General features: G+C 39.8%; 4 protein-coding genes across 4 annotated transcripts; 1 reads left to right on the forward strand and 3 right to left on the reverse strand.

Annotated features, from left to right (window-relative positions):
• The first annotated feature begins 877 nt into the window (after positions 1–877).
• micos13 (mitochondrial contact site and cristae organizing system subunit 13) lies at positions 878–4,167 on the forward strand. The gene is made up of 4 exons (XM_062394803.1): positions 878–1,044; positions 1,353–1,509; positions 2,735–2,792; positions 3,004–4,167. The coding sequence occupies exons 1-4, from the start codon at positions 1,016–1,018 to the stop codon at positions 3,099–3,101; spliced, it is 342 nt and encodes a 113-aa protein (XP_062250787.1). The 5' UTR covers positions 878–1,015; the 3' UTR covers positions 3,102–4,167.
• On the reverse strand, positions 3,524–7,963 carry LOC133960301 (spindlin-1-like). The gene is made up of 5 exons (XM_062394802.1): positions 7,688–7,963; positions 7,181–7,219; positions 6,592–6,839; positions 6,246–6,479; positions 3,524–5,547 (listed from the first exon to the last, which is right to left on the reverse strand). The coding sequence occupies exons 2-5, from the start codon at positions 7,198–7,200 to the stop codon at positions 5,342–5,344; spliced, it is 708 nt and encodes a 235-aa protein (XP_062250786.1). The 5' UTR covers positions 7,201–7,219; positions 7,688–7,963; the 3' UTR covers positions 3,524–5,341.
• Positions 7,964–9,406: 1,443 nt separating this feature from the next.
• On the reverse strand, positions 9,407–11,867 carry LOC133961296 (serine protease 57-like). The gene is made up of 5 exons (XM_062396385.1): positions 11,773–11,867; positions 11,471–11,624; positions 10,347–10,476; positions 9,975–10,229; positions 9,407–9,866 (listed from the first exon to the last, which is right to left on the reverse strand). Exons 1-5 carry the CDS (start codon positions 11,855–11,857, stop codon positions 9,714–9,716), a joined length of 777 nt encoding a protein of 258 aa, XP_062252369.1. The 5' UTR covers positions 11,858–11,867; the 3' UTR covers positions 9,407–9,713.
• Positions 11,868–19,094: 7,227 nt separating this feature from the next.
• On the reverse strand, positions 19,095–20,979 carry LOC133960304 (serine protease 57-like). Its single transcript, XM_062394805.1, has 5 exons — positions 20,923–20,979; positions 20,622–20,775; positions 20,027–20,156; positions 19,647–19,901; positions 19,095–19,556 (listed from the first exon to the last, which is right to left on the reverse strand). The coding sequence occupies exons 1-5, from the start codon at positions 20,963–20,965 to the stop codon at positions 19,404–19,406; spliced, it is 735 nt and encodes a 244-aa protein (XP_062250789.1). The 5' UTR covers positions 20,966–20,979; the 3' UTR covers positions 19,095–19,403.
• Positions 20,980–25,725: the final 4,746 nt, after the last annotated feature.

The raw sequence follows: 25,725 nt of genomic DNA on the forward strand, positions 1-25,725 counted from the left end.
CTCTTCATATTTTCTGTAGACCTAAATATGTCTGATTTTGTCATGACTACAAGCTCTATGCTGACACTAACTATTCTAGATTAATTAACAGATCCTGATGTGTAAATATTGTTTTACTTCTCCAAGAAGATGGCTCTTGAAAGACTTTCTTATACGTGTATAGAGATATCACGTTGGCAGAGGTATTGAAGAGATCTGTCCAATGTTTTGCTGGTACGTTAAATCCGGTTGTATTTCATTCCAGCCTGTCCTGTTGTTCCTGAGTCATCTTCATCTCTGTTGTCTCTATGTAATGGTATGATATCTCACTCTGAATGTCGTTCTTCTGCTTCGACGGCGCAGAAAATCAAACTCAACTGAACCAGCTATACATCATTTTTATTCTTTCAAAAAAAATTCAAAGTGATCATACAAAGGGGGTTTAAAATTTTCACTTGATGATAATTTGTATATAAAGTCTATGGATAAGAGGATATTTATAGAAGGAAAATAATTGTAAGCTGTTATTACACAATCAAGAGTAGAACAGCCTTAGAAAGCAAATGTTCTCAGGGATATGGTTTGATAAAGGAATTCCCTGGGCCGTCCAAAAGGGAAAATACTAAATTCTCCAGGCCAGTAAGAGGCGGTATTGCCCAAAGGCGTTGTTTGCCAACCGCCAATAAACATTGGAAGAAAAAGAAGATACAGTCAAAGATTCTGCAAAAAAACAATATATACATATTTATATATATATATTTCCCAGAATCAAACAGATATTACAGTTGTTCGATACACAAAACAAAATAATTAAAAAAACATTTAGATGGTTTAAATGCATAAAGAGCGAGATGACGAATCTGCGGCTTTTACATACCGTCAGACTTGGCGTTTGAAAGAGCAACTTTATTGACACACATCTTGTAAGAACAACCAGGACTTGTCCTTCAGTGCTAAACATCAAGCAGTCACCACTTTTCATCCGCAGCAAACCCGGAATACGTGTTCGTGAAAGAAAACGACACCACTGTGGATCATGGCGGCAAAGATTTTGCCCGTAGTGAAGTTAGTACTTTTAATTTCTCCCTCAATTCCACTCAAGTCGTTGCCGCTGTCGCTAGGAGCTAGCAGCGCAGCTAGCCTGTTAGCTAACGGATGCTAGGTTGGTTGTTTATCTGTCCAGGAGCAGTGCATCAGTCGTGTTTAGATTCGTTATTTATCGATACAGCTTCTGACATCTGATCTCCACGAGACTCTCTCGTAGAGCTATGTCATAGTGGCGAAGTGTACCCGTGCTTTGTGTCAGTGTTTAAAGGAAACAGGGGAGGCCATGTTTCTGATCAGCTCAACTCTTTCTGCCCTTTCCTTTCCAGACTGGCCGCCAAGGTGACCATAGCAGGAGGAACTCTGTATGTCGCCTGTGACTCTGGTCTGCTGGGGGGCAGCGAGCAGGGCTCGGAGGCGCTGCAGAAGGCCAAGGCTGCAATACCCCCCGCCATACAGGAATGGATGAAGTACTTCGGCCTGGAGGTACAGATAACATGCACTGAGTTAATATCTTACCATGATCCAGCACAGTCATGGGTCATGGCAACATGTGTGAGCAGACTGCATCCTGTCGGGTCAGTGTTGTAGATGCTCCTACAATCAATGTATGACTGCAGTGAACGCAAAGCCTGTCGTGTCTGTTTTCATTGTACAAGTTGGATAAAGACACAACTGGACTGTGTTGAGTTGTCTTCATTTGATGCGACAACAGAGCAGACAAAACCCAACAGTGTTTATTCAACATTGGTTTTCGAGCAATGTGATCACGTCCATCAACATTCAATATCATGAGATTTTCTTCCAGAACTCCAATAGATTCACCACATAAGTTGTCATTCAAGATCCTTTCAAACAACCATTAGATGACATTAGTCATTAATATCTAACATGTTACTGGTATCTTTTTAGTTCTAAGAACAAAGGGTCAACTAATTTCCCAACCAGAAGTCATAAAAGACCAACAACAACCAAATAGTTATATTTATGTACTATTTTATTGGATTTTTTTCTTTTCCAAAACAGCATGCCAATTATTTTCAATACCGAAAATTTGTCCAGCTTTATACATTTAAATGCAATCCAATGATAAACAATATTGTAGTCGACATCTACAAAGCCTACAATGGCTTTTAAACAAAACAAAAGGTTTCATCCATAAAACTGTATGTTTTCTACTACAGTAATAGTTGTACTGAAATCCATAATTTGAAATGTGTTCAAGTTAACTACAATAACCATGATAGTTTAATTCATTTCTGCTAGCGTCCATCAAAATGAAACATCTTTATTAACGTAGAATTGTTGGCTGAGTTGTATTGCTTTGCGATATATTTGACTGTTCTACATAATAACCAGGCCACTGAGTGTAAAAATAACATTATTTTCAGTAAAATACTAACATTTAATCTGACAGTAAATATGTTGCATTGGTTTAATCAAGGTGTGATATAACCAGTTGTCTCTTTAGAAATGACAACTAAACTCAGTAATGAAGTGACGATGTTTTCCTACAACATTATTCCTATTTCATGTCACAACTGTCAAAGCTGGATCATTAATTTCAGTAGTTGGCGTGGCTCACTGTTTCACTGCATGCTGTTGAGAAGTACCGCAAGAAAAAATAATGTTCAGCCAATATTGGCTCTTTCCTATTTGATTTATGATCTTGTTTGTATTTGTCAAACTAATGGGTCCTCCCTCTCCACAGGCTCAGCTCCCAGCCATGCCGAAGGTTGAATTCTCTCCCGTTCAGTCGTGGAACTCTGGTACGAACTGAACGAGAAGCTCCTTTTAAAGTGGAGTAACACATAAGTCATGTCATGAGTAATGGTTTTTGAGTGTGAACGAATGGGAATTTCAATTGTGTAGTGATCCATTTCAATTGTTTTCCTTTCGTTATTTTAGCTCTATATATCTGGACCTTGTATGTGTCTCTGATGCTGCCAACCCAAGCCATTCATTTGTCTCTTATTGCAGGAGTACGGTGGACGGTTTCATCTCTTTCGGAGGCTCCAATGAAGGCAACTGAATATTCAAGTCAGGGTCTGCAGTACCTGAAAGACCTCATCAAGTGAACTGGAAGTCTGGGCAACCAGACATTCATCCATCTTTTTGACTCTTGCACTTGAGCAACATCACTTCTTCAAATGTTGTCGCCCCTCAAAAGAAAATAAGAAAACTGCTTGATAAAATTAAGCTACGAGGATTGTCCTCTTTTGAATGGTTCAGCGGCATTTGCTCTGAGTTATACATTAGACAAAACGTTATGTCATTTATGTATACCACAAATTTGTTTGTACAGACTAATTCACACACCCCCCCAAACCATTCAAAAAATATAACGAGTGTCTGATATATATATATATATTTATATATATATATGCAGTTTCACTTTGTGACTAATACAACAATCTTAAAACATGTCCTGTATATTTATTAAATCGAAGTACAACACAATGCATGCTTATAATTGAAGTGTTTGAAGAACAAGAGCATCAAATGTGCAAAAGTCTTTATTACCCATGACAGAATAATAACGACACATATTACCTGTTGATGCTGCTACAACTTCAGAACAGGAGGTGGTGATTGAAGCACGAAGAAGAGCGCGCACAGTCGTTTGTAACTCCACTCGACAGCACCACTAGGGGTGATGTACAGTGTTAACCTTTTTTTGGATTGATATTTTAAAAGTGGCTTTAAACAAACAGTACATATTATGCCACACACTGTCACTTCTCCAATGCCAAAGTTCAAATTGAAAATCTCTTGACACTGCCCAGATGGTGCATGCAGCGCCGACAGTTAAAAATAACAGTAACGGTACACCTACTTATTAACTAGTTTACTGAGGGATACACTGAATGACAGAAGGTTGAGATGAAATCCATACTGCAAGCATACATGTCGCGTTTGTGAGAATACCAGACAGACAGGACAGACTGGAACCACAGTTAGCTACTGTCTACAAAGTGGTTTGTCAGTTTAGATTACACCGGTTATAATTTTTTGTGTATGAATGACCCTTTCACTAAAGGGTGGTGGTGGTGTTTCAGTGAGATATTCATATTGTGAATAATCACAACAGGCAACATTACAAGGCAATAAACAAGTTGTACAGATTAAATACTGTCATCTGAATGCATTGAAACAATTTTTTTCTCCTAATCCATGTGATATAAAGCATTACTCTGCCATATTTTGGGGAAACAGCATAACATGACCTAAACATGTAAACTTTATACAATTAAAGTGCTCCCCACAATATCAACGGTGACTTTTCACAACCAATGATGATGTGTGTTATATTTAAAGAACTTGTTCATACTGCATTATAAAGCAAAAACACAGCACTAATGTAAAGCAAAACGTTCCACAAGCTGTCAGTGGCACCACTTCTGAATGAAAACCTAATAGCAGCCTTCATACGCAAAGATTCATTTAGAGCGTAGATAGTCAGAGTACACAGTATGTACAATATTGCAAAATGACAAGCCGGAAGGCACTTGATGATTTGTGTGGGATCATGGGAATTAAGCATCTCAATTAGCAGGACAAAGAATCTGATGTTCCTTGTGCTGTTCAAACTAATTAAATAGAATCTGTGCAGAAACCTTCCTTCAAGGCTTAAAGAAGAGATGTACAGCATGAAAAAAGAAAAGTGAATTCTCCGCCATGGATATTACAATAAAAACATGGTGCAAAGATGCAGGGGGATATTTCTTCATGAGCACAACTCTTTTGAACTGTTCTTGACAACACAAGGGCCTCATTAAGGTGACTTTACAATGCTGCTTTTATTCATTTCTTACACTACTAACACTGATTGATTGGATATGTTAGATAAATACAGTAGAGGTATTTATCTACCCATAACATTAAATAAATGTCTCCCGTAATGCTTCTACACAGACAAAAGTGTGTATACCAAACGCACTACCCAGAAAACCTAAAGTAAAGGGTCTTTAAAGGGAAATCTTAAGCAGATTACTGTGTCCAGGACAACATTGCAAAATTCTAGTATCAACTGCACTTTGCAGCTGTTGGGCAGTGCAATATTGTTCTATCCAAATGTTAAAGTATAAAGTATAAAGTAGAGCAGCACAAATAAAACAAGTTGACTCCCTCAAAATAGCAAAGCATAGCGATGCTACAGTTCTGCTGTGCATACAACAAAAGATTGCACTTTCTTCTCAACAATAAAGCCTATTAACTACCCAACCCTGCCCTGGCTTTGAATAACAAGATTGTAACGATGAGTGGAACAGAAGCAGATGGAGGGAGGGCTGGAGGGTGCGGTCAGTGTCCACTCTCTCTAGGTGGTTTTGACCAGGTCATATACATGAATGTGAAAGTCATCATCGTATTTGATATAGTAGACGGAGGGCTTGGCCGGGACTTGGTAGATGACCAGGCCAGTTCTCTTCACGCCCTTGTCAGTAACATACTCCACTTGTTTCCCCACCAGACTCTCTGTCTCTTCTCCTGGCTTCCTGTCTGCAGGCAACAGGTGCTTGTTTTCTGGGGTGAGGAATGAAACATAACAACAGAACATTAACAAAACAATGACAAATAAAAATGCCAGTCTCACCAGTTTTTATCATATGAAATGAGGAAATATGCTACTTCTAGTTCACTGGTAGTGTACAAACAAATTATGATTCATTTGTGAATCTTTCTTTAGTCCAGTCTTGTTTTCTCAGTTTCTCCATCATGTCTTTATATATGTATATAAACATACATACACACACACACAACAGCTAAGGAGGTCAATGTATATATATTGTAATAAATTGTGGTGTATCGCACTTGTGTATTGATTTTAAGAGTCTGGCACTAAAAGAGGAGCAGCTTCAGAAAATACCCTCAAGAAACCGTTTCTCATAATTATTTTCATGAGCATAAATATCTGATCCCGCAATGATGTCACAGTCTGATATAACTCTCTAACTCTCCCTGTCTACTGCCGGCTGACAAAACCTGTGATAGAGACGTCTGCGAATGAATAAGACTTCCATGACCGCTGTGACTGTTGGTGAAGTCACATGGCATTCATGTCTACCAAAACCGACGCAATCTCCCCTGAGGGGAAAACCGATTTACAACACACTGTGGTTGCTCCTGATCTTATCTAGGACGCATCAGAACACGAATACCAGATTCTTAATGAAGCTTTGTCGAGTATCAATTTGTCTTCGTCATACACACGTTACAAGTACCTGCTTCAGGAAGAATCCTTAGGTCTCCGTCAGCGTAGTCATCCCACAGCTGGTACATGTAAAGAACGGGGTCCTTCTCGTACGTGATGTAATACCAGTTGGTCATGATTGGAGCTCTGGAGAGGACCATGCCTCTCCATTCATTTTTCTCTCCATCCTCCTTTTCAAAAAGATGCTCAACAGCTTTGCCCACCAGCTCCTCCGCCCCGGGAGGTATCTTTATTTTGTTGTTTACTGTGGAGATGCGGGCACAGTGGATGTATGATAGACTGTAAAGCCCAACTGTTGCAAAAATAATCCAAAACATAAATTGCTCAAAGGAATAGAGAAGCTCCTCCCAACTCACCAACTTTTTCGGACAGGACTTGCAAGTTGGACACTCTCTCGTCCTTGAACAGCTCGATGCCATAGACGCAGTCAAAGCCGTCATACTTCACCATGAAGAGCGAGGGATTTACACTAAGCCGGTCGAGCACTGTTCCCTTCCATTTGCTCTGGTTCCCCTTCTCACGCCAGTTGTGTTGAATACGCACTCCCAGAATACTATTGGGGTCGGGGCTCACTGTGTCACTCAGTTCCCCGCTGCTTCGCTTTCTGGAAAAAACAGGATGAATATGTGACTTGATACAAAATGCATAATGTTTTTAAGATTTCAGGCCATGCCACTAATTTGTATTTGATCAAATTTTAATCTGAGAATTAGATTAAGCTGAAGTTACTTGCTCATGTGGGTTCATTTTGAATGTAATCATTATTTAAATCAACACTGCAGCCTTTGGATCAGCCACACGTTATTTGGCAATTCAATGTCTTACACGTTAATTAACCATTTTCTAACCTCTCCAATTGGGACATTTAAGTTTTACTGTTTCGTTTCATTATTAAAAAACACCAGTAATGGCAACATATGATGTCATACACAGAGATCCACATACCTGCCTCTTTTCTTGGACATGCCTCCAGAAAGTCAAAGGCTACAGATTAAAGGACAAACAGGGCAATGCTCAGTTAAAAGGTGACAGCTGTCAAACTTCACATGCAAAGTATTGCTCCACCATGACAGAGGGCCTGTGCTTCCTGTCAGAGCAGAGCTGTGACAGGAAGCAGCCTGCTCTCTCCTGACAGACTGACAACTCCAGCAGCCAATGGTTTAGCATGATGGACTAATAACTTCCTGGGTATTTACTTCCACTACACAGTCATGGAGGTCAGTGTGTGACACACACACATAGCACAACGGAGGAGAGACCGTGTGGTTTGTCATATGGCCTGAGTTGAGGGGTTAAAGACGCCAATGTGAATAATGGGGCAACTTCCGGAGAACACGTCAGGCACATCACTAGTGTGTGGAGGCTGGACAGGGACATGTTGCTGCTAACATCTTGTACATGAGCTCAAACGTGACGAGGCGAAATGAGCTGCCCTGTGCTCCACCAACTCACCTGCAGCTCCTCCCGTTGGTCCTGGCTCTACCTCAATGCAGATGTGACTGTGGGTCCAAGTGGAGGCGGCTAGCTAACGCTGCGCTAGCACCGTCCCCCTGCGGCAGCTAACAGACACCAGCAGCAGCATCGCGTTAGCAGCCGAGCCCTCTGCTCAGAAAACGCATTTTGATTACCTTGACGCAGATTTCATATCAGTATCGTCCTGTTTGTCAGGCGGACAAACGCTCCCGCACACCGACGCGTCTGCGTGAGTCTCGCGAAACCTGTAAATGGGGGCGGGGAGGGGGGGGGGGGGGGGGCGGTAAAACGGGAGTTGGCGAAAAGGACTTCATCTCCCGGCGAGCATCCAGCCGCCATGACCGCGGAGAGGTACGTGAGCGCTGGCGCAATGCACACCGGGAGTTGGTGTTTTGGTGACGACGGTGTGGACTTTAAACATGGGGGGGGGGGGGGGGGGGTTTAAACGTCAGCTGTTTGATACACACGCTGCTCACCAACCTGTCAGGAGCTGCGGCACAACGCGCTGCATCAGAACCCTGGGGGTCAGGACTCCTCCCGAGGCGGCTCCACATCTACCCTCTGCGGACAGGAAGCACGGGACAGCTGCTGAAGTTGTAAACAGGATCATTCAATGTCACCTTGTGCCCGGGAGTCGAGACTTCGTTACCACCTCAGCAGAGGGGACATGTCTCGATCACAGACAAGAAGAGGACAGACGGGTGGAGAAAGTACTCAAACGTCTTTCTCAAGCAAACGTACTAATAAACAGACACGAATCTTACTAAGTTAAAGCAAAAATACGTTTTCTACTTGACCAAAAGTAAGTAAGTACTTGGTTTTAATATATTTAAAGTATTAAAAGTACTTGTAGAGAGAGTGGTCTATTCCCCAATGCAATGGTATACTTGGTTGGCGCCTAGATTAAACTATTACATCTTTAACTGTATACCGGTTTTCTGTTTAAGACAACAATGGTATTGACTCTGTCATAATTAAAAAGAATGATGCGGATGTTTCTACCGAAATTTTTACATTGTCATATTATTTTAGCTGCTGTTCTGATTGGATCAATGGAGAAATACATGAAGTAAAGTAAATGAGAAAGTACCTGAAAATAAATCAACTAAACACAGATACATAAAGTAAATGTACTTGTGTCACATCCCACCACAATTCAAAAGACATTCTTGAGTAAGAGTCACATGAGTAGAATTTGAACCCTTAAAAAAAGAAATGATTGAATCGAAAATCAATGTTCAATTAAACTAAACCAATGGTGGAATTAATAATACAAATGTTAAAATAAATCAATCTCAGCATGTAGAATATATGGATACGACTAGCACCGGTGCTAGTGCATTATACAGAATATGGCTACCTCTGACAAACAGTTTATGTTTTCATCTGCATCAGGCTGTGGATCCAGTTCATTTCTATATAAGGTTGTGTTTTTCAACATTAAAGTTGATTTCTGAGATCATTATCATGGACCCTGATGAGGAAAATCAGTCATGTTAAACTCAGACCTACGCTTTCGCATCTTTAAAAAAGCATTTTTAGTTCATTTTCAGGAGCGTTTATAAATGTGAATGTCTGCATTTACTGATGTTTTATAGGCTGTCAGACCTGCTCCCAGCTGATAACGATCAAATTATCAACATTATTGACACTGAACAAAACTTTGACCGATCAAACATTATTTTTCCTGAGCTGACACAGATTTCATGGTTTTATTCATCATGTTAATACATATTTCACATTTTCAAAACAATACAGAAATGTGTGCAAAGTTATTTACACAACAATTTCATGCTAACTTTATTTCCGTATTCAGCTTGGTATACTTTGAAAATGTATGATGTAAAGAATTTTACCTGACCCATTTAAAAAAAAAAGTGGCCACTCAAAAACAAAACCACAGCACTGCACAGATATTAAACAACGTAGCACAACACGTTTGCTTTGTCTTGAAGAAATCAACCCCATCATCCACAGCGGCAAATTATCAGTAAATCTGATTTGCTTAATTGCTTCTTAACACTTCCCTAATCCAGTCCCCGAAGAAGGGTACACTTGAGTAGACAACAGGGTTGGCGGGGTTTCCGCATTGCCGCCCACCGAAGGACACCATGCCTGCTGCAGCTCCATCACACACCAGAGGGCCACCTGAATCCCCCTTGAAGATAAAAGATACATGTCACTGAACAGTAGGGGTGTTTAAAGATGCTGTTTTTCCCTGTGTTCAGTTTTGCTTGATCAATGTCCAGAAAGTTTACTCTCTCACCCTGCAGGGGCCTTGAAAACCTCTCACTCCTACACTGCAAACCATTGATGTAGTGATGGGAACCGCTCCCCATCTCCTACGACATGTCTGCAGTGACAGCGTGGTTACGTTGACTTCCTGAAGCCTGATGGGTTTGCTTCCGTCATCGGCTATGTCCCCCCAGCCGGTTGCGAGACAGCGACTTCCTGTCTCCGCCCTGCTCGTTTTCAGAGAGATCAACTGCACTGCTGCAGTCAGTTGTGCCCTGCCGTTGAGCTGAGATGAGGGGATTGATGAATGAGAAATACAGAAAATATATCAGGTTAGAAGGATTTTGTGCAAGCTACAGACAATAATGAAAATGTTGTAGACAACTGTTGAAACCATCCTCACCTTCAGGAGCATGATGTCATTTGCATGCCCATCATACCCAGGATGGGGAACGGATCTGACAGTCCTGAATTCCTGCATTGTACTCTCGTTAGCTGACAGGGAATTCACGCCAAGCACGACTGTGTAAGGTCTAGAAATCACAATTTAATGAAGACCAGACATTAGATATGATGTCATGGCTGCAAATACACAGAGATCATTTTCCTCATTGGTCTGTGTTCAGATGTGTGATGCTGAGAAGAATGAACACTGACTAACTAGATTAACTTTGAGCTTCAGATGGTTATCTTTTATCATTCATGTGATGAAATGTAGATATAAGGTTCAAAGTCCTTAACTTGTCCTTTACCTCCATAAAAGGGATGTGTTTGGACTCAGCATCAGTGGACATGTTGAGACATTCTAACGTTGGGTTAGAAGACCAGAGACAAAGATTGGGCTCTCGGTCTACTGTGTTTTATCTAATCTTGCCTCAGACATATAACACACGTGGTCTGTCGGAGAGTGTGGAAGAGTCTTTTTCAGACTTTTCAGCTGACTGCGTTTTTGCTTCCCCTCGACTGAAAGAAAACTTTAAATTGTGGTTCTAATGTATTAGTGTTCAGTGCTTCAACAGGAAATCCACAACAGACTAACTTTAGTGCAAGTCCTAATATGCACAGTTTTTGCATGACATCATCAATAGTCAGTATATACCCTGTCTTTGTCTTTATACAGTATTTATTATTCATTTCATTCCACTATAGTCCAGACAAGCCACCACTATAATCATATATGAATTGAATACTGTATTATAAATACAATGATAACTAAAAAGAATATAATTGTATTCAAATATTTTTGTACCGTTCTTTAACCTAACCTATATTTTAGTTATCCTGATCCCTCACTGTATGTCTATTTATAAATAAGTGCACTGAGAGCATTTTAATGCCAGAGTCAATATCATTGTATGTGCAGATCTGACTGTGATGCATTGTTTTCTCAGAGACTCTCAAATTAAGACAGAGATTGTCATTATGAAGTTGTGGAAAATATACATCACTTTAAAATGATTCAAAATCCGAAGGCATCTGTTATGGTTGTTTTTGTTGTTGTTGTAAGAAGAAAGTTTTTGAGCTTACCCATGAATCTGACAATGAGCTGCCGTGAGCACAAAGTTTTCTTTCACCAGCGCTCCTCCACAGTTATGGCGACCGCCGACTTGCAGCGAAGCCATATAGGGCCGAGAGTGGGGGGCGGAATCTCGACCGCCAACAATATGAGAACCATCAGCTCCTGAAACACAAAAGGCAATATTATTCAATCATAATCCAACTTAAATCATATGTAGCTTTTCAATAGTATTTTACCGTATACAGAAACCAGAAAGAAAAAATTGCTGCTTGTATGATCTTCGATTTATCACTAAGAAGGTGTAGCTCACCATTTAGGACAAAGAAAAGCAGGAGTAGGAAAATGACAGCCATGGTCCCTGCTCTGATCTGCCTTCCACTCTTGGTTTTATACATTTTAGGGAGAAGAAAAGCTCTTGCTTATTTTGTGGTCTTTATTGCTTCAGTGAATGTGCTAACATGCTTTTAGTGAAGCTGTGACAAAAGACATGGTTTTATTTTCCAAACAGGGTTTCATAATTGATGGCCAAGACAGTTGTGGTTAATGCTTCAACAGATTTAGTTGAATCATGTCTACACTTTCAAGAATTGACTGTAGAATTTAAAGTAAATATGTGTAAAAATAGTTGCTAATAAAATAGAAATCCGATTTGAACGCAGTAGAATGCATAACACCACCAAGGCCCAACAATCCCTTTAAATTGAAGCAAGTCTCATAGCAAAAGCCACAGTTTGCATCTCAGCTAAACATTAGTGGCAGTTATTGGTTGGCTCTACTTGTTGCCATGTGTCTGAAAAAGACTACTTCTCTATAAATCCTCATTCAGATGCACCAGATCCATCTTTTCCTTTGAATCTTCACACACTCATTGATACCAACACTCAGGTCTGAATCTTCTTATCGTGATCAGGATTAATACATAGTTTGAAATAAAATATCCTTGTTCCACCCTCTGATCTAGATATTCACCAAAATAAAGTGGGTTCTTTCTTGGGTCATGCCCCACCGGTAGAAAACAGTAGTTCAGCAACTTGAAAATCATTGCAAATCATGCATCTCATTAAATGTTCCTCAAAGCCAAATGGTCTTAATCACCTGAGAAAGCACATAGTTTTTCCTCCTATCAGGCACTATTACTTCTATGGCTGAGCCATTTAGGCAATTCAAGTTGAACCTGCATATTAGTGTGGAGCGGATGGACGCCACCGATGCTCCTCCACATCTGCCATCAAATCATGTCAAGCTTCGTTCAAACTATCTTGTGCAACACACTGTAATTATCCACAGTAACATTAATAAACACCATTTACTACAATATGCTACAGCGGGAAAAAATACAAATACATCTACTGTAATAATTTTGGACTAATGAAGAAAACTGCAGAAACTACAGCAATTTGTGACAGTGATAAATTGAGGCTGATACTCTTAATCAGCAAAGTTCAACAGTTAAGATGATTGGAAATTTATCAGATAAATGTGGCCTTTGTTATTGCTTAATTAATGACAGTTATATCAGTTTCCTCTTTTCTAAAACGTTACATTGTGTTTAAAAAAACGTTTTAAGGAAGGAATGTGGTTTTGAGTCATGCAATATACCACAGCCTTATTAAATTCACCAGAAAAACTGTATTCAACTTTGATGAATGATCTGGTTGAATATGACATGAATCAGGAAAGAAAAGCATTTTAACGCTGTTGAAATTGTTTTGGGCTCAATGATATGAAGAATGTTATCATAGGAAAGAAATTGACAAAATGTTTTAAGGTAATTTGCAACAAACACTGAAAGAGTGACTTAGATACAAACCTATTTCCCTTCGGGGAACATTAATTCATCAGAAGGAGTGGAAGAAGGGAAATAAAGAAAATGTACTTTTATTACATCCCACCACTGTTCAGAATACAGTCTTGAGTAAGAAGCAGTAAGAAGCAGTCAAATCTGAGCACTTAAAAAATAAGTAAATATAAAATAAACTATCGTATATATTAAACCAATGGGGAAATTAATAAAACAAATGTTAAAATATATTAATCTCAGCATGTAGAATATAAAGATAAGACTCTAGCAACGGTGCAAAATCCTAAAAACAAAATATTGCTACCTCTGCCAAACAGTTTATGTTTTCATCTGCATCAGGTTGTGGATGTCAGGGTTTGTGGAAGGAGATGGACCCAGGATGCAGAGGTTTAACAGAAAATATAATTTTAATATAAAGAGCGTCTAAAACTACACAAAAACAGAGCATAAACACTAACAGGTGACTACAGGAGAGTCAAAACAGAGGAGCAGAATCTGAGCGTCAAGACGCACGGGGAACACTGAAGCTAAGGACGGGAAAGCAGGACAGGACAAACCTTAATCGACAAAGAGTGAAACGAGTAGCAACAACGAGTACGAACCGACAAAGGACACAGGGGAACACAGAGGCTAATAAAGAGGGAAGTAGAAAAATTAACTAAGCATGGTTGACAAACTATTTTCTATTTGGATAGTAAGTTTCTGCAGCCTTGTCAAGAGACTTTTATGACTTGTATTTACATACACCAAATGTTTTATGACTTGAGCTGTTTTATGGTCGTAACTGTTTATGACGTGAATGCGGTGAGATCATTTGTGACTTACTTACCCATCAAAGGAAGTAGTGTATGTCTTCTTATCACCTTAGGAAAAACATGTGAATCATCTGTTGTGTTTAGATTCCTCTTCTTCCCCCACCTGTGGAACCTTCCTGGATTGGTTCAGAAGGACAGCCGTAAGTCCTCCTATATAAGATCTGTGCTTTTGACAGTGTTGTGCAAGTTCACACCTCTCATGAACTAGTTCAAAGTTCAGTTCACACAAGTAAATATGAATAGTTCACGTTCATAGTTCACCATTTAAATTCTGAACTAGTTCATAGTTCAGTTCATTTCATAGTTTAAGGTGGAAAGTGAGCCATTTTTGTAAGAGACCAGAGCTGTTGTGTTGCAGGTATGGCCTGCCCTTTTAAGGAAAGTTTGTAGTGTGTGACATAGTGCACCTGGGCATTGTGGGAAGAGACGTTAAAAGTGTGTTTATAACGAGAAGTGGCGGACCACCTAGAGGTGATGCGAGTGTCGCTCTTGCTGTATATCCGTGAAATAAAGTGGCCGCATTCTAAGTAAAGAAACATCTCCTCCTCCTTATTCACTGAGCGGTCCGGACGGCTGGTTACCGGCCAGACAGCGAGCCAAGATAACCAGTGAGCCGAACTCCAGACTACGGCTCGGGGCCGAGACACTGGCCAGAGAAGAAAACACTTGGAATACGTTGCTTGTTTGGTCTGCATGTGTGTGTGCGACGAATCATGGGTAACGTAGTGCGAAGTCGCGTTACTTGGTTCAGGTTAGGCTCCATCGCGGACATTTCACGGGCACTGAGCAACGACATGGTGCAAGCATTCGATTTAGACAGCGTCTCTCCTCAGGAAAAGGAAAACATTCCGTAACGTTTAGCTAGACCTCAGATAATATTGTAACTGATTGGTAGTTAGGTTTATGTTCTCTTAGACTGCTATGTGTTTGTTATGACTTATGTTCAGCTAACTACACCATGTCAATAAGTATTGGGATTTCCAGAGGGTCAGTGAACCAATTGGGGTGGGGCAAGTGACAGTTCTAGACCATTGGCTGGAGAGTTACCTGGCATGACAGGCTCTCATTGGCTGTTGACTTGGCATGTCAAGGGTGAATGAGGAAGGGGAGTGAAGAACACAGTGGTGGATGATAGGAGTGTCGGAGTTACAACAAGAAGTGTGTCGTGTTCGCTGGACTTTAATAAAGTTACACATAAAGAGAGAAGTTTCCTGTCGTATATAAGCGAGGACGCTGAAATATGAACGTGTTCAACGTTCAAATTCATTATTTGTAATTGAGGTGCGTTCAGTTCATCGTTCTCGCAAAAGTGAACGTGTTCAATGAACGCATTCTTTTGCGTTCGTTCATGCACAACACTGGCTTTTGACTGTTCTCCATCATCACTCTGAGATCCTTAGGACTCTTGGTGTGTTGATCCTTTCTGAAGAAAGCCCCTTATTAAATACACGTAGATAACTTTGTTGTTTCCAGCCTCTTGAATCTCCAGATTTCTGTCACAAGAGACACAGGGAAGGCAGGGGTAATAAGCCACAGGTGCAACACATGAGGACTGATGGAAGACAATCACCAGTACAGGAAGTGAAAACACACAAGGAAAACGAGACTACAAAATAAAATAGGAAGCAGAAAACACAAAGACACTGAAATTAACAAACTACAATGACAGAACGTCACATTGGATCCAGTTAATTTCTATATAAAGTTGTGTTTTCAACATTATAGTTGATTTCTGAGATCATTATTATGGATCCTGATGAGAAAAACCTGTCATGTTTAAGGACTGGTATTTACAAGTGTGTACGATTTGGTGCAGATCAGGCACATGCACAGACATTTTGGGGGGCAGGTGTTCAAACCAAAAAAAGGGCACCAATCGCCAAAATTGTTTATGAAATTAAAAATAATAATAAACAACGAGAAGTATATCAAAGTAAAAAACATGGAATATGCCCAAAATGGCCACTAAATCAAAAATGGCGGGCTTCCTGTTGAGTTTTTCATAATGCTCCTTGAGGCTTTTTTGTGCATCTGGGCATGATACACAACTGTCTTCATTTCCGTGAGGATCAGTGAATGCTAAATGAGGGGCTCTCCGTAAATGAGGGGAAGCTCCGTTGGTGGCGCTGTTGAGCCATTTTGGCACGCCCACTTCCAAATACCCCAGAATACTTACATTTTCACGACTTTCTAACTTACTGCAAACTTTAAAAACTTTTTGAGCATGTTAAAGCCCTCAAAAATCCAATTCATTAACCCGGGAGAAAAATAATAATAATAATAATAATAATGATTTCAATTTCAATAGGGCCTCCCACCGATTTCGGTGCTCGGGCCCTAATAAAAAAACACAGTAGGATATTTTCAACTTATATATTTATTTTTAAACTAACTCAAATTATCAATTTGAATAAATAAATGAATAACAGGCAAAAATAGACAAAACAAGGCCATATTGAATAACCAAATAATATGTTAATGTTAGGGTAAGTGATGTGATGGGCTCCTCTGGACCAGGTAGGGTTACTGATTCTCCCTCATTTGTTTTACAAGTTGATGGCCTGATCCAAGATAAAAGAGAGCTGCTACCCTGGGCTGCTTGCTGCAGTTCCCTGTCCTTCTGCTTTTGGATTCTCTCTTTTCTTGGCATTATGCTGCAAATTTAGTAAATGAGATAAATCAATGATATCAGGAGTGACTTACATAATCTCTACATTTTTTTTACTGTTTTCTGACAGAGTTGAAGCATAAGCAGCATTAAACTAGTAATATACCATAATTTACCTCTCCAGACTGTCATGTAGCTCAACTTAAGACCTACCTTTCATTTCAAGAATTACGATTTTAAATTAAACAAAACTTGTCTAATTTGTAGAACTGTAAAGCTGCCTTTAAATTATCTGCCTGTCTGTCTGTCTGCCTGCCTGCCTGCCTGCCTGCCTGCCTGCCTGTCTTTCTGTCTGTCTGTCTGTCTGTATCTCTCTCTCTCTCTCTCTTCATTAAACATGTCAAGCGTCAGTAAACAGCTGTACGAGGCTTTGAAATCACGGAGTTTTTTGTTTGTTTATTTTTTAGGAAACGTCAGACCAGTTGCGACGTAATGTTTTCAGCGGCGCTAATGTTGTGGTTCATTTATCACCAAACAACGTCGGGGGATTGCACAAACACCGTCATTAACTAGTTCATAGTTCAGTTTATGTCATAGTTTTAAGGTGGAAAGTGAGAATAAAAGTCTTAACTTGTTAAAGAAAACCTTATCCATCACTACCCCTTTACTGTCGGCATCTTTATCAGACAGTGTGTAAAAATCCCTCTCTGCTTTCTCTTGCCATCTGTATCTCCTCCTTATTCACGGAGCGGTCCGGACGGCTGGTTACCGGCCAGACAGCGAGCCAAGATAGCCAGTGACAGGGGCGGCTCCTGGTACAGGCGACATACGAGACTGATTTATCATGAGGTGAAACATGCAAACAATACATTAACGTCACACCATCAGCCTCTAACCCCGGGGACGCACCGGAGGTAGAAGCGCTGCGAAAAGCGGTCTGCCTCCTTTCCTAGCCAATGTTTAATACTTCGGCTGTTCGCACCAGCAGCGTAGTGCCGGGAAGAACCGGGAAGCACCGCGGCCACACACACATAAGCACCTAATCTCCTTTGGGGGGGTGGCGGTTACAGGCTTGCGTAGTTCAGTCACCTGTGAAGTCCAGCATCATGTTCCCCTGAACAAGCGGAGAAATGTTGATGATGATGAAAAATAAAATATAAAAAATATATATATAATTAAATAAAAAAAATGTAATTAAATTAAATTTGAATTAGAATTTTAAAAACTGCGCACGCACATCCTGCGCAGAAGTCCATCGCGCACGTCCTGCACAGAACCGAACTGCGCACATCCTGCGCAGAAGCGAACTGCGCAGTAACTGCGCGCGCATTTTTTCCCCCTGTTTTTATATTTAATTAATTCAAATTTACATAGTGTAATATATTTTGCAATTAATATGAAAAATCCTGCTAATTTTAAGAGTTCAGTATTTTGCCAGCTAGAAGATGGGAAAAAGTGGGTTTCATAGCCGGGTCTCTCTTGTTGGAGAGTGGACGCCCTGCCGACTAGGCCACACCACCTGATGATTGCCACAAGAAATTAAGCAGAAAAATAACATTGACAAATTATAACTAAAGCTTCAGAGGAAATATTTTCTACTTTACTACATATTTTTGACAGCCTTACTTAAAATGTACTTTTATATTTTTGGCATTTAGATACTGGATGATTTAACAAACTTTAAAAACCTATTGTTAAAGAATAACCCAGTACTTTTCCAACCTTGTCTTCAGACGCCTTACAAGACTCACTGTCTGCTGTGATGTCCTGAGGCTGACCCCTGCTGGCTGCTGGGTTCCTCTGCTGCTCTAGCTTGGTTTGTGCAGCTTGTGATTAACCGAAGTTGTTCATAAAAGAAAATCTTTAATATCCTTCAAGGGCAATTTGATGTACAACCAGCAATCATCAATTGATGAAAGAGAGTCATTGTTATTCTTAACTATTGATGAATGAAGAAAAAATTGGGCTCCAGCAGAAGAGCACTTTTCTCATCCAAGGCAAAAGGGCCAGTGCTTGAGCACCTCTAGGGGCTAATCTGTCCACGTGCCTGGTGAAGATCCAAATACAAATCTGGATCTTGCGAACATAAATGTGGTTTTAGGGGACGGTTGAGCCTTGGTGGATGTATACACACTCTACTGAGTGCCATTCTGGTCTCTAATTTGTTTTTTAGTTTTTAACATTTAGTTGCCCTAACCCTAATCATTAAATGCAAACTCAGACCTACGCTTGAGCATCTTTAAAAAAACATTTTTAGTTTATTTTCAGGCGCGTTTGTAAAGGTGAACGTCTGCATTTACTGATGTTTTATAGGCTGTTAGACCTGCTCCCAGCTGATAAGGATCAAATTAGTGACATTATCGACACTGAACAAAACTTTGACCGATCAAACATTATTTTTCCAGAGCTGACAACAGATTTTATGGCTTTATTCATCATGTTAATACATATTTCACATTTGCAAAACAATACAGAAATATATGCAATTTACACAACACTTTCATGCTAACTTTATTTCCGTATTCAGCTTGGTATACTTTGAAAATGTATGATGTAAAGAATTTTGCCTGACCCATTTCAAAACAAAAAGTGCCCACTCAAAAACAAAACCACAGCACTGCACAGATATTAAACAACATAGCACGACACTTTTTCTTTGTCTTGAAGAAATCAACCCCATCATCCACAACGGCAAATTATCAGTAAATCTGATTTGCTTAATTGCTGTTTAACACTTCTCTAATCCAGTCGCCGAAGGAGGATACACTTGTGTAGACATCAGGGGTCTTGGGGTCTCCGCATCGCCTGCCAGAGAAGGACACCACGCCTGCTGCAGCTCCATCACACACCAGAGGGCCACCTGAATCCCCCTTGAAGAGAAAAGATACATAACATTAGGTGTGTTTAAAAATGCTCAATTCAAAAATCTTGCTCAATGTCCAGCTCGTTTACTCTCTCACCGAGCAGAAGCCTTGAAAACCTCTCGCTCCTACACCGCAAACCATGGATCTAGTGACGGGAACCGATCCCCATCTCCTACGACATGTCCGCCGTGACAGCGTGGTTACGTTGACTTCCTGAAGCGTGTTGGGTTTGCTTCTGTCATCTGCTATGTCCCCCCAGCCGGTTGTGAGGCAACGACTTCCTGTCGCCACCCTGCTCGTTTTCAGAGAGATCAACTGCACTGCTACAGTCAGTTGTGCACTGCCATTGAGCTGAGATGAGAGGATTGATGAATGAGAAATACAGAAAATATATCAGGTTAGAAGGATTTTGTGCAAGCTAGAGACAATTATGAAAATGTGAAAGTGCAGTAGACAACTTTTGAAACTGTCCTCACCTTCAGGAGCATGATGTCATTTTCATGCCCATCATACCCAGGATGGGGAATGGATCTGACAGTCCTGAATTCCTGCATTGTACTCTCATTAGCTGACAGGGAATTGACGCCGAGCACGACTGTGTAAGGTCTAGAAATCACAATTTAATGAAGACCAGAAATTAGATATGATGTCATGGCTGCAAATACACAGAGATCATTTTCCACATTGGTCTGTGTTTAGAGGTTTGATGCTGAGAATTAACACTGACTAACTAGATTAACTTTGAGCTTCAGATGGTTATTTTGTATCATTTATTAAACCTTTCTCAGAGGTTATTGAGGACAACTCCTGGTCATGTGTGATGAAATGTAGATATAAGGTTCAAAGTCCTTAACTTGTCCTTTACTTCTATAAAAAGAATATTTTTGGAGTCTGCATCAGTGGACATGTTGAGATATTCTAACGTTGGGTTAGAAGACCAGAGATAAAGATTAGGGCTTGGTCTACTGTGTTTTATCTAATCTTGCCTCAGATATTTGACACACGTGTTCTTTCAGAAGGCATCTGTTAAGGTTATTGTTCCTGTTGTAAGAAGAAAGTTTTTGAGCTTACCCACGAATCTTACAATGAGCTGCCGTGAGCACAAAGTTTTCTTTCACCAGCGCTCCTCCACAGTTATGGCGACCACGGACTTGCAGCGAAGCCATGTAGGGCCGAGAGTGGGGGGCGGAATCTCGACCGCCAACAATATGAGAACCATCAGCTCCTGAAACACAAAAGGCATCATTATTCAATTATCATAATCCAACCATCATATGTAGCTTTTCAATAGTCTTTTACCGTATACAGAAACCAGAAAGAAAAATGGCTGCTTGTATGATTTTCGATTTATCACTGAGAAGGTTTAGCTCACCATTTAGGACAAAGACCAGCAGGAGTAGGAACCTGACAGCCATGGTCCCTGCTCTGATCTGCCTTCCACTCTTTGTTTTGTAGGTTTTTTGGAGAAGAAAAGCTCTTGCTTAATTTGTGGTCTTTATTGCTTCAGTGAAGGTGCTAACATGCTTTTTGTGAAGCTGTGACAAAAGAAATGGGTTCATTTTCCAAACAGGGTTTCATAATTTATGCACAGGACAGTTGTGGTTAATGTTTCAACAGCTTTAGTGGCTCATGATTGTAATTCACGTTTGCTAAATTTATTTTCTTATCATGATCAGGATTAATATATAATTTGAAATAAAAAAATCCTTGTTCCACCCTCTGATCTAGATATTCACCAAAATATAGGGGGTTCTTTCTTGGGTCATGCCCTACCGGTAGAAAACAGTTAAGTAGTTAAACAACATTGAAAACCATTTTGGAGTTTTTTGATTTGAGACCAACTTTATATTTGTTTTATTAATTTAATTGCCAACCAAAACTCATCCCATTAGATGATCCTAAAAGCCAAGTGGCCTTAATCGCCTGAGAAAGCACAGAGTTGTTCCTCCTCTCAGTCCCTATTACTTCTATGGCTGAGCCATTTAGGAAATTCAAGTTGAGCCTGCATATTAGTGTGGAGCGGATGGTAGCACCTGGAGCTCCTCCACATCTGCCATCAAATCATGTTAAGCTTCGTTCAAACTATCTTGTGCAAAACACTGTTATTATCAACAGTAACTTTTATAACCATCATTTACTACAATATGCTAGAGCGGAAAAAAATAACATGATATCTACTGTAATAGTTTTGGACTAATGAAGTATTGCAACTTTTTAAAATGATAGAAGAATCAGAATCAGAAGTATTTTATTGCCAAGTAGGTTTACACCTACAAGGAATTTGCTCTGGTTATTGGTGCATACAATGAACATAGAAACATAAAACACAATAAATACAACATACATAGGAAAAGCAATAAAAAATAGAAAACCAGTATATATTTACTCACTGTTTACTTCTTATTTACTCACTTTTTTCCAATATTTAGGGTTAGGGTTAGTAAAAAGTAAAAAGTGAAATGCAAAATGCAAAATATAGAATATTTTATTGTAAATCTTTACTGCAACAATTGCTGACAGTGATGAATTGATGTCATACTCTTCTTCAGCAAAGATCAACAGTTAAGATGATTGAAAAATGATCAGAAAAATGTGGACTTTGTTATTGCTTAATTAATGACAGTTACATCAGTTTCCTCTTTTTACAATACTTGTAGAAACAGTTCTGAAGAAAGAATGTGGTTTTGAGTCATGCAACATACCACAGCCTGAAACTGAACTCATCTGTTGAGAACAGAGAGTACATCTTTAATATATTCACCAGAACTGTATTAAACTTTGATGAATGTTCTTGTTGAATATGATGTGAATCAGGAAAGAAAAGCATTTTAACGCTGTTGAATTTGTATTCGGCTCAAATAAAGACAGGAAAAACTTTCAAATGTTTTATTGCCTTGTGATATGAAGAATGTTATCATAGGAAACAAATTAAGAAAACGTTTTATGGTATTTTGTAACAAACACTGAAAGAGTGACTTGGACCCCAAAACATTTCCCCTCGGGGAACATTAATTAATCATAAGAAAATTAATTAATTAATCAAAAAAAAACATACAAGCACGTACACTCCTGATCAAAATCTTTAGACCAAAAAAGATGAAAAATTGCATGAATTTGCATTTTGCACTTTTGGATCTTAGGAAGGTTCTAAGTAGAGCTTCAAAATGCAAAAAGAAGAAATGGGAACAAGAGACCAAAAGTTGTGAGCAGGCAATTTATTGAAAACAATTTTACTCAAATAGGCTGTTCAGATGATCAAAAGTTTAAGACCACAGCCTTTAAAGCCCAAATCTGTGCAATAATTTGGATTCCATGTCATTTCCTGTCAAGTAATCACACTGTAAAGATCTCTTGATGGCAAAGGCAAAAAAGCTCACAGTCTTTGAACGTGGTAGGATTGTTGAACTGCATAAAAAAGGCCTCTCACAACATGCCATCGCTGCTGAGGTTGGGAGCAGTAAGACAGTCATTTTGCATTTCTTAAAAGATCCTCAGGGTTATGGAACAAAAAAATCAAGTGGTAGACCCAAAAAAATCTCACCGACGCTGAGCCGGAGGATCCGAATGGCTGTCCGTCAAGACATGGGACGATCCTCGTCCCAAATTAAGGCCATTACTGGTGCTGACTGCAATCCAATAACCATCAGACGGCATCTGCGAAGGAAGGGCTTCAAAAACAAGAAACATCTTCAAAGCCTGGGTCTCCTTCAACGCCACAAAATTGCCCGTTTAGACTTTGCAAGGGAGCACCAAACATGGGACATTCAAAGGTGGAAGAAAGTTTTATTCTCTGACGAGAACAATTTAACCTTGATCATCCTGATGGCTTCCAACGTTACTGGCATGACAAGGAGATGCCACCTGAGATGTTTTCTACGCGGCACAGTGGAGGGGGCGCCATCATGATCTGGGGTGCTTTTTCCTTCAATGGAACAATGGAGCTCCAGGTTGTGCAGTGGCGTCAAACAGCAGCTGGCTATGTGGAGATGTTGCAGCGGGCATCCCTCATGACTGAGGGCCCTCGTCTGTGTGGTAACGACTGGGTTTTTCAGCAGGACAACGCTCCAATTCACAATGCCAGTCTGACCAAGACTTTTTTCCAGGAGAATAACATCACTCTTTTGGACCATCATGCGTGTTCCCCTGATCTTAATCCAATTGAGAACATTTGGGGATGGATGGCAAGGGAAGTTTACAAAAATGGACTTCAGTTCCAGACAGTGGATGCCCTTCGTGAAGCCATCCTCACCACTTGGCGCAACATTCGCACTAGCCTTTTGGAAACACTTGCATCAAGCATGCCAAAACAAATTTTTGAAGTGATCAACAATAATGGTGGAGCTACTCATTACTGAGTCAGTTTTTTACACTTTAATTTCTGTTTTAGGAGGTTTCTGTTTTTTTTTAGCTGTGGTCTTAAACTTTTGATCAGCTGATGAACAGCCTACTTCAGTTAAATTGTTGTTTTCAATAAATTGCCTGCTCACAACTTTTGGGCTCTTGTTCCCATTTCTTCTTTTTGCATTTTGAGACTCTACTTAGAACCTTCCTAAGATTCAACAGTGCAAAATGCAAATTCATGCAATTTTTTAACTGGTCTTAAGACTTTGATCAGGAGTGTACATAAACACTGATGTATTCAAATGAATAGAAATAATAACAATAAATGCAAAACTAAACAACAAATAAATGCAAGAAAGAAAAAAATGGATAAGGACTCACTTGCTCAAATGAATGTAGATTAAGATGCATTTATTTGTCCCAAACACATGCACAGACATGCACAGGCACACTCATGCAGGTAGGGAAATTTAATCTCTGCTTTTGACTCATCGGGTGCAGGACACACAGAGCAGTGAGTGACCATTATTTGATCATAAGAGGGCGCCAAACAAAAATCCAAACCATATGTCTGGTTATCCCTCTACAAATGATTAATTTTGCAGTGATTCATTATTGCCTCAACTTATCCATATCTCTGTATCAGATGGGCTACAGAATGAGTCATTTAAGTTTTAGGTGTGACTGTCCTGTATGTTCTTGTAATGAAGATAAAGATCATAAAACATGTGGAACACACACAACTTTGGCCGAGGGGGAGAGCGGTTGTCCTCTAACCAGTAGGACGGCAGTTTGATCAATGTCTCCCCCATCTGCATGCTGAAGTGTACTTGGGCAAGATGCTGAACCCTGAATTGCCCCTCATAGAAAAATCATGATCATAGATGCACTGTATGAATGTGTCTGAATGGATGAATGGCACTTACCTGTACTGTGAAGCGCTTTGAGTGGTCATCAAAACTAGGAAAGCGCTATATCAATACAGACCAGTCACCATGGTTCTTTATTTTACATTTTCAGTTAAAGACTCATCACAACATTTGTGGAGAGGAGATATATGTATCTTAAAGCAACACAATGTAACTTTTACTTCACAGCAGCGCCCTCTGCAGCCACATAAGCTGATCCTATTCTCAAATAGGGAAATAACATTTTGTTGACTGGATGTCTGACTGCTTTAACCCACTCATGGACTGCAACAGTGGATATTACCTCAAGCCCTCCCAGATTCCTGAACCAGAGGAGATGCCACTTTAACAAATATATCAAACTCTGTTTGGAATTTTTCATGTTCTTTGCTGAATACCAAAGCTAACCACATTTTTACTGACTTCTTAGTGTTTGAACTGATCTACAATTCAGCATTAGTCATGTTGCTGGGCCTGATTCTGGCAATTTAAACTGCAACATCAGTTGGTTACACTTTACCATCAATCTAATTTTGAAGCTGCTAAGGTTATTCTTTTTTTTTTTTTATAATTTTTTTTATTGAGCAACAGAGATACAAAGTGAGAACATAGAATAGATATTTTACAATGCTCACATTAACCCTCCAGCCTTCCTCCCGCATACCCACCCGCACCTCCTTCTCCTGTAGGAGGTCCCACCCCTATCTGCCTGTAGGTAAATGGAAAAGAAAAAAGAGAAAATAGAAAAAGAAACAAAATAAACACTAGGAACAAATAAAAAAAAAGGGAAAAAAAAGTAAACTAAAGAAAAGCTAGCATTCTGGGAATGTACATTTTAGTGGTACGTCAGCAGAACTCAGATATCCGACTCCTCAGGTGTAATATCCAGTGAGTCTATAATGGATAACAAGGGGTTCCAAATTTGG

The sequence above is a fragment of the Platichthys flesus genome, chromosome 9, assembly GCF_949316205.1.
Source record: "Platichthys flesus chromosome 9, fPlaFle2.1, whole genome shotgun sequence".
NCBI classification, from domain to species: Eukaryota; Metazoa; Chordata; class Actinopteri; order Pleuronectiformes; family Pleuronectidae; genus Platichthys; species Platichthys flesus.